At 37.1% G+C, this 9,341-nt stretch overlaps 1 protein-coding gene across 1 annotated transcript in view; it reads right to left on the reverse strand.

The window, feature by feature from the left end:
• LOC136849917 (calcium-activated chloride channel regulator 1-like) overlaps positions 1-7,902 on the reverse strand; it is a 57,679-nt gene extending 49,777 nt beyond the window's left edge. Inside the window, exon 1 of the mRNA XM_067123435.1 lies at positions 7,215-7,902. Coding sequence (XP_066979536.1) covers positions 7,215-7,394 — 180 coding nt within the window. The 5' untranslated portion in view covers positions 7,395-7,902. The remainder of the gene's footprint in view (positions 1-7,214) is intronic.
• Between the last annotated feature and the right edge of the window lie 1,439 nt (positions 7,903-9,341).

Raw genomic sequence — 9,341 nt, forward strand, 5'->3', positions numbered from 1 at the left:
TGGAATGAGAGAGAGAGAGAGAGAGAGAGAGAGAGAGAGAGAGAGAGAGAGAGAGAGAGAGAGAGAGAGAGAGAGAAATATAACATTCCAGCAAAAAAAAAAATTTTTTCTTTGATGCACGAGAAGTCTAGACAGTCTTTCCCTGGACGCTCTTTGGAGCAAGAGCCCGTGCTGGCATACAACCAGCTGAATATAACACTTAACATTAATATATTCACTGTATGCTGTTTGACATATAAGGCTAAACAGAATATCTCATCTTCGAAGAAAAATGAACAATTATTGATAAAATAGCAAAAGCCAAGAATTGGGAACATAAGAAATTATTATTATTATTATTATTATTATTTATATCATTATTATTAATATTATTATTATTATTCAAAATATGGCCACAGTCACGAGACAATTAGAATCACGTCAGTAATATAGGCCTGCATACGACCAGATAAAAAGCAAAGCTTTATCAAATAATTCACAATTAATAAACATTCTCTACAAACTCAAAATTCATGGAAAGGCCACCATCCTATACAAAACTCGGTCATTAAATAAAAAAATTGGGAAATTAAGAGAATGGACGGATTAACAAGCCATATCGAAGCTTCTAAGTATCATCAGATGTCTACCAAGCTTTAACCCAAATTAACAAGACCGCGCTAACCATATGGTATATAAAAAAAAGGGCCTACTTAATAGCGCTCGAATGCTGGGCAGTTACCTGTTAATTGCTACTTTTGGGGGGATGGGCGATGAGGTCACCAGACCTATCTGTCGTCTTGACCTGGCTTGCACCTGGAACTGACACTTCTATGTCAAGGCGGGTCTCAAGTCCTGGAAGTAGATTAGCGACTGTGGAAAAAGGATATATCTTCCAGTATCCTTTAGTCTTTTTATTTTCTGTGACGCCAGCTTATGAAATACATAAATCAATTCGTCCTTGTTTTGACGAACTGGCGTAACACTTTTTTTAAAGTTTTTGAGTTTTCCAGCAAGTGTGAATCAGTTTTTGATACTGCATAACATATCAAAACTTCAGCTGTCTGCGCTGTCACATTTTCTAACAAACGTTCTCAAAAGATGAGCTAATTAGAAGCACTGAATAATATAAAAATCTTTGGGAACTATTTTCTTAGAATGAGGAAAAAATGGCTTAAGCCAATTCGTCAGACCAGGGACGAATTAGTCTATCGACCTTCGGCAGTTGGGAAACTGCATCAAACTATCATCCATTAACAAATATCCGGTTGAAAGTCCACAGTTCGATTGGAACAGGAAAAGAAACGCTGGTCAATCAATCCACTTCCTTCTGGTCGTTGGCAGAAGAAGAATCAGCTACAGAAAAAGAAACATTGATCAATCAATCAGTTTCCTTCTGGCCGTTGGTAGAAGAAGAAGCGACAGGAAAAGAAAGACTGATCAATCAGTCAATTTCCCTCTGGGCGTTGAGAGAAGAAGAATAAGCTGCAGGAAAAGACACATTGATCAATCAATCAATTTCCTTCTGGCCGTTGGAAGAAGCAGCAGCTACTGGAAAAGAAATGATCAATCAATCAACTTCCTTCTGGCCGTTGGAAGAAGAAGAAACTCCACTTGATCAACTCCCCCTTCCGGTTGAGAAACCCCAGATTCCTAGTGGACCACGAGTCAAAGAAGACTCGTTTTGAAAGTCATTCGAAATCCATTGGTGCTTCGACAAATAAAAGGACCAAAGACGACCCTTGAGAGGAGTCTGGTTACCCACAGGAAAACCAAAAACCAAAAACCCCAAAAACCAAAGACCGGGATGAATTCTAAGACGTAGAAGAAGATCTCTCGTCCTGGAAGAGCGGCCGAAGTCTGTCGCTGGAAACGAGATAGGCGGAGAATATAGAAACTTGAATAAATCAAACAAAGGAATCGTTGGCTGTCTTTGTGAACAATAGGCGTACAACTGGGGTGGGTTAGTCTGCATTTTTTTAAAATGCCGTAGATATTTCCTGTCCCCAAACAGCGCCCAGTCGAGAATAAATGTTATTTCTTTACGTCCAATCCAAAATACGGATATTTTTCCTCCAATAGATAAATCAGCTGTATTCATTAACATTTGCTAAATACCACACATCGCTACCAAACCTATTTTCAACTCTCTATTTGTACACAGCCATGATCTCAAATAAAGTATATTATTATCATTGCCATTAAAAGCAGGAGTAGAATGACATAAATTTATTGTTCTCATGTCCAATCCAGAATATATTTATTTTTTTCTCCAACAGATGAATTATTAATATAGATGTATTCATCAAAGTTCGATAAGTGCCGTACATTGCTTCTAAATCTATTATCCACTCGACTTCAGTTCATGACTATGTACAGATACAAAGTGTATTTTTATCGTTACCATTAAAAGCATTAGTATTGTGCCGTGAAAACATCCAACCAAAACATACATTAATTTTTTCTTTTGATCATGCGTCAAGAACACGCGCGCATTTGAATTGCAGACTGGTCTATTAATTCTTCTGTTTACTTCGTTATTCGTTTGTAGCTTTCATCTTCTTCATTTTATTCATTCTTCCTGGAATTTTAGTGAGAGCCATACGCACTCGGGATAACTGCAGTATTATCGATAATCTTTTATTGAAGATAACAACTCTCAGGAAATTGAATTGTAAACCAATCACAATTTTCGTGTGAGAACTGAACCTTGTATTAAAGACTCTGGGTTGTAGGAAACTGAATTTTAAACTATTCAGAACATTCGTGTGTGAACTGAACCCTCTATTAAAGACTCCGGGTTGTAGGAAATTGAATTTTAAACCAATCACAACATACGTACGTGAACTGAACCTTTATTATTAAAGACTCCGAGTTGTATTAAATTGAATTTCAAACCATTCTAAAGCTTCGGGTTGTGGGAAACTGAATTTCAAACCATTCTAAATGCTCCGAGTTGTGGGAAATTGAATTTCAAACCATTCTAAAGACTCCGAGTTGTGGGAAATTGAATTTCAAATCATTCTAAAGACTTCGGATTGTGGGAAACTGAATTTCAAATCATTCTAAAGACTCCGAATTGTGGGAAATTGAATTTCAAATCATTCTAAAGACTCTGGGTTGTGGGAAACTGAATTTTAAACCATTCTAAAGACTTCGGGTTGTGGGAAAACTGAATTTCAAATCATTCTAGACTCCGAGTTGTGGGAAATTGAATCTCAAACCATTCTAAAGACTCCGAGTTGTGAGAAATTGAATTTCAAACCATTCCAAAGCTTTCGGGTTGTGGTAAATTAAATTTCAAACCATTCTAAAGACTCTGGGTTGTGGGAAACTGAATTTCAAACCATTCTAAAGACTACAGGTTGTGGGAAATTGAATTTCAAACCATTCCAAAGCTTTCGGGTTGTGGGAAGTTAAATTTTAAACCATCCCATCTATAAAGTAAAAAAAAAAATCAGCAAAAACTAGCAACAGGTCAATAAACACCGTCATTTGAGCCAATATTATTACTGACTCGGTGCAGAGCAAATGTCTCCTATACAGATGCCCCAACCTGACCCCTCGCATTCTGTAACCTGACGTCAACATGACCGCCGGAAACATCGTGATCCTTAGGTCAAACGACGGGGTCACACAGGGTCAAAGAGGTTTTACGTAACAGATGAAATTTAATGCTTTAGTTTCGTGTGTACTTCACGTTTCTGAATTGGATCACGTTGGTTGTTTGGGTGGTCGAAATTTACTTTTTTTTTTTTTTTTTTGGTTGAGATATGATTCCACGTTTTCAGTCGTTAAGAGAGTAAAATATTATTATTATTATTATTATTATTATTATTATTATTATTATTTTCTCAATCGTATCACGCTGGTTGATTAGGGTGGTCAAAATTTATCGCTTTTTTGGTTGAGGGAAGATTCTGCGTTTTCAGTCGTTAAGAGAGTATATTATTATTATTATTATTATTATTATTATTATTATTATTATTATTATTATTATTATTATTATTTTCTAAATTGTACCACTTTGGCTGATTTGGGTGGTCGAGATTTACTTTTTTTTTGGGGTTGAGATGTAATTTGTCAGTCGTTGTCAGTCGTTATTATATTAAATTATTATTATTATTATTATTATTTTCTAAATCGTATCACGTTGGTTGAATTGGGTGGTTGAAATTTACTTTTTTTTTTTGGTTGAGATATGATTCCGCGTTTTCAGTCGTTATGAGAGTAAATTATTATTATTATTATTATTATTATTATTATTATTATTATTATTATTATTATTTTTTCTAAATCGTATCACGTTGGTTGATTTGGGTGATCAAAATCTTTTTCTTTTTTGTTGAGGGTATGATTCTCCGTTTTCAATTGTTAAGAGAACATATTATTATTATCATTATTATTATTATTATTCAGAAGATGAACCATATTCAAATGGGTGACGAGCCTCAAGCCTTGAACAATATTCTTGAAATTCAAGGCCATAGTGATATTCTTGAAACTCAAGCTTCCTCATATTCTTGAAACTCAAGCTCTTGAAACTCAAGCTTCCATATTCTTGAAACTCAAGCTTCCATATTCTTGAAACTCAAGCTTCCATATTCTTGAAACTCAAGCTTCTCAAGCTTCCATATTCTTGAAATTCAAGCTTCCATATTCTTGAAATTCAAGCTTCCATATTCTTGAAACTCAAGCTTCCATATTCTTGAAATTCAAGCTTCCATATTCTTGAAATTCAAGCTTCCATATTCTTGAAACTCAAGCTTCCATATTCTTGAAATTCAAGCTTCCAAAGAATATTATGGTGTTCATTAGAAAGAATTAATAGGAGGTAAAGGGAAATACAGAAAGAAGAGATCTCACCAATAATAATAATAATAATAATAATAATAATAATAATAATAATAATAATAATAATAATAATATCCTTGATTTCAGCTCAGGGCCATACACATGGACTATACAATGTAGAGACAATACAAAACAGACGTCAAGCTATGATATCTTAATGGTAAAAGTACGACCCTGAAATGAACTCGTTTAGACTGGAAAGTGGACAGAATTCGCGCCAAATTTATCTTCTTGTAAGTGAAAAATACTTACTTTGGATTGGGCAATAGATGTGCTCAATTTAACCAGTTTTAAATGGAAAGTACGGCACCTAAAATTTCATATTTTAAATTTGAATTGTGGACGGAATTTGGGGATAACATAACCTGTTGCAAGTGAAAAGTACTACCCTAAAATTTCCTTATTTAAACGGGAAATGTGAGGAAAATTTGCACCTAACTTAACCTTTTGTAAATGGAAAGCACGGCGTCTAAAATTTCCTTATTTACATTGGAGATGTGATCAAAAGTTGCATCGAACCTGACCTGTTGTAAGTGGAAAGTACGACCGTAAATCCCCTTTTTTCACTGGAAATATGACCAAAATTTACATCTAGCTTACCCTGTTATAAGTGAAAAGTACGACCACAAAATGATCTTGTTTACTTTGGAAAAGTGAGAAAAATTTACGCCAAATTTAGCCTGTTGTAAAAGAGAAGTACGATCACAAAATGACCTTGTTTACATTGGAAAAATGAGAAAAATTTGCGCCAAATTTAGCCTGTTATAAGTGAGAAAATGACCATAAAATAACTTGTTTACACTGGAAATGTGACCAGAATTTGTACCTAACTTAACCTATTGTAAATGAAAAGCACGGTCCCACTATTCCCTTGGCTATATTAAAAATACGACTGAGATTTGCTTCTAACTTAAAAAAAACTATTGTAAGTAAAAAATACGACCATGAAATGATCCTGTTTACATTCGAACAGTGGACAAACTTGCGCTCAAATTAGTCTGCTGTAAGTGGAAAGTACATAAATTAGTCTGTCGTAAGTGGAAAGTACATCTAACTAAAGAAACTTGTTTCTTATTGAAAAGTGAACAAAATCTGCCTTCAACTTAGCCTGGCGTAAGTTCTTCGCCTTAACATTCTCATATTTAAAAGTGGACAAAATTTGGACCCAGCTTAACCTATCAATGGAAGAACATCTAAAATGTCCTTGCATGCAAAAAACGGAGGGAATTTCTTGTCCGGCATAACTTATAAATGAAGAAAAGTTCGAAGCCAAAATTGTTTAAATAAAAAAAAGTTGGTATATAAAAAACTTAACCACTCTCTCCCTAACCTAATTCAGCATATGGATAAAGCATGCTTTAATTATATTAATAGCCATACATGCCTTACAGAACACTTTGATCAAAAATTACTGATGCACGTTGGTGCTCCAGACGAACCCACTCAGCCTTACGCTGGCACGGGCTCTTGCTCCTAAAACAGCCCCTAACTACTGGTGCATGCGTTCGGGTTGAATCCAGTGCTCTTCAGTACAAAATAGTTTATAATAATTTCCGTTGGACTGATGACTGTTTTTTTGAGTTTTTACAATTGAAAAAAATACGAAAGTGTTAATTATATAAATTAAGGTCTACTTTGAGTTTGTGAACATCATATAAAGTTTTAAAATATTTGTCAGCTAAATCTTTTGTTTATAAAGTACCTGTCAGTCTTCAAATCATATCTATAGAAAATTTGTCAGCCTGATGTTCGTGACATTAGGTCTAATGAAGTATTTGTCAGTCTGAAAATTGTCTGTAGAGACTTTGTCAGTCTAACATCAGTGTTATTTAGTTACAGTGCTTGTCAGCCTGATTGATTGATTGAATATAGACTTTAGGCCAAAGGCCAAGCCCTGGGACCTATGAGGTCATTCGGCGCTGAAACGGAAATCGACAGTGAAAGGTTTTGAAAGGTGTAACAGGAGGAAAGCCTCGCAGTTGCACCATGAATCAGTTGTTAGGAGAGAGGGCTGAGGAAAGTGGGATGGAAAGAAGAGAATACGAAAGGAGGTACAGTAAAAGAAACGAAAGGGGTTGCTAGGGGCACTACCCCCCCTACGGGATTGTTATTAAGTGTATAAAACATCTGTCAAAATGATTCTGGAGATATAATTTCAATACAAAACTGGACTGATTTATCAGACCTTTCAATGATCGCCAAAACCCATGCAGTAAAAACTCTTATAAAAAGTCAAACATTCAAGTAATTTAACAAGACCAAAAGTCAAAGGATGAGATCCTGAAGGTCAAACTTACAAAAACACTCGAGCATTTAACAAGACCAAAAGCTCACGGATGAGATTTTTTGGTCAAGGATGAGATTCCAAAGGTCAAACTTACCTCAAGTCCCTGAATGATTTCTTGGCACTTGGAACTCGGGACTCGGTCCTCGATGGCGATCACCACACCCTCGTATCCATTGTCTCTGAGGACGACCTTGGAGAAGGAGCTCCCGAGGGAGAGGGCCGTCGCAAAGAGGCAACACAGAGCCAGGCTTCGAGTGGCACTCAAGGGCGCCATTTTGAGGATAAGCAGTTTGGGAGCAATATCACTTCGGAAGTAAGGTGGTCAGAGTGACATATTTTGGGACAGAGTTTGTTTGTTTCTACAGTTTTTTTTAATTTATAGATTTTTTTTTATCAAAAGAATTGTGCTGTCTCTTTTTTGCAAGTTGAGCAATCAGTCAAAATCAAAGATTAGAAATAATTCCGGAACTGATTATAATATTCCGTAGTTCACCCACTACATTGATTTCAAACTGTTCACAACACCAGTTTTTTTTTACAGAAAAATCACCCAAATTTCGAAGTTTTTCGTTTATAATTCCACTCGCTAGCACCACGATCTCATTCCAAAATTAAAAACCACTTTTGGAATCATAGAAAAATCCTTAGTAAACAGACGGCGATCCAGTAAAAAAAAAAAATCGGCTACACCGTTAAGAAGGAGAGTTCAGGCCCAGTCAACACAGGAGCGACAGAGAACTACGAGCTCTACATCCAATCTCGACTGAGGCAGCGGTTAAACTGAGCTTTCTTAGCAGAAGCCGAGAAGAAACCCATTCTCGGGAGATGATGCCTCTTCGCCAAGGGCCAATAAAAGCGGCCCCTGGCAGCCAACCACAGCATAGAAAACGGAGGCTGGGTGGGAGGAGATTTGGGGAGTCGATGCCAGACGTATGAGGTTTCAATGAGTTAATTTTTTACTGTTTACTCTGTTAATATCTATTTTTTGATTGGATGATTAGATGGAGGATTGACTGAACGTTTAGGGAGATGCTAAATTGGCAGGAAGAACTGTTCTAAGGGAAGGTTTGGTTATGAAAATGGATAAATGAAGGAACCATCAGAAAATGACGTTTTTCATAGCTCGTGTAAAAGTTGTGAGAAAAATTGTAAATAAAAACAAATTTACAAAACATTCGACAGTAAAGTATTACTTAGATTGGCATAGACTATGAGCACTGAAAACCCTCTCTCTCTCTCTCTCTCTCTCTCTCTCTCTCTCTCTCTCTCTCTCTCTCTCTCTCTGGTTATCTCCCGGGAGCAAATCTTATGTGACCCTTCCTTCACCCAAATCCCTCCCCATACCCAGTACCCCGCACCCCATTCCCTACCCTAAAGCCCTACCCCCAAGATCACCCATTCCAAATAACATTGCCCCGGAGGTCCCAAAAGGTTTGGGGGTTCTGGTGGGGTATATGGGTATAGGGGGTAGGTAATAGGAGGCAGGGATGCAGGGCAAAGCCTCCGCGTCAAAAGGGCATATCGTTAGTGCCCTAACAGCTATGGCGGGTTACACAGGAAAGAAAGGTCTTTAGCGGAATGATTTAGGGTAAGGGACTTCGACCCTTCGGTCCCCAGGATTCAAGACTCAAAAAGGATCGAGCTTAAACCTAGGGGCTCCGCCCCTAGGGATTTCTATAAAGTTTTGGAGGAGGTTATAGCAGATTTAAAACACTTGAGGCTGCTAGAGTCGACTGGTTGATTTATCCAGAAGGAGAAGTAAGTAAGTAGTCTCTGAGGGCTCCAGTTCCTCGTAAGCTGACAGAGTAGCTAACATTATTAAAAGATACAAGGGCTCTCTCTCTCTCTCTCTCTCTCTCTCTCTCTCTCTCTCTCTCTCTCTCTCTCTCTCTCACTCTGTTTTTCAATCTCTCTCTGTGTCTCAATCTCTCTCTGTGTCTCAATCTCTCTCTGTGTCTCAATCTCTTTCTCTCTCATTCAAACTGTCCCAAACTCTCTCTCTCTCTCTCTCTCTCTCTCTCTCTCTCTCTCTCTCTCTCTCTCTCTCTCTCTCTCTCTCCCCGTGTGCGCTTATAGGAGAGAATATACACGGATTGTTTATTCACTAACAGTCAACTGATTGGGGCAAAACGCCTATGAGAATCAGACTTGAATTTGCCTCCTCAAACCAAGGCAGAATAATATATATTTACATATATATGTATAATCACTTGGTCACTTT

The sequence above is a fragment of the Macrobrachium rosenbergii genome, chromosome 21 (genome assembly GCF_040412425.1).
Source record: "Macrobrachium rosenbergii isolate ZJJX-2024 chromosome 21, ASM4041242v1, whole genome shotgun sequence".
NCBI lineage: Eukaryota > Metazoa > Arthropoda > Malacostraca > Decapoda > Palaemonidae > Macrobrachium > Macrobrachium rosenbergii.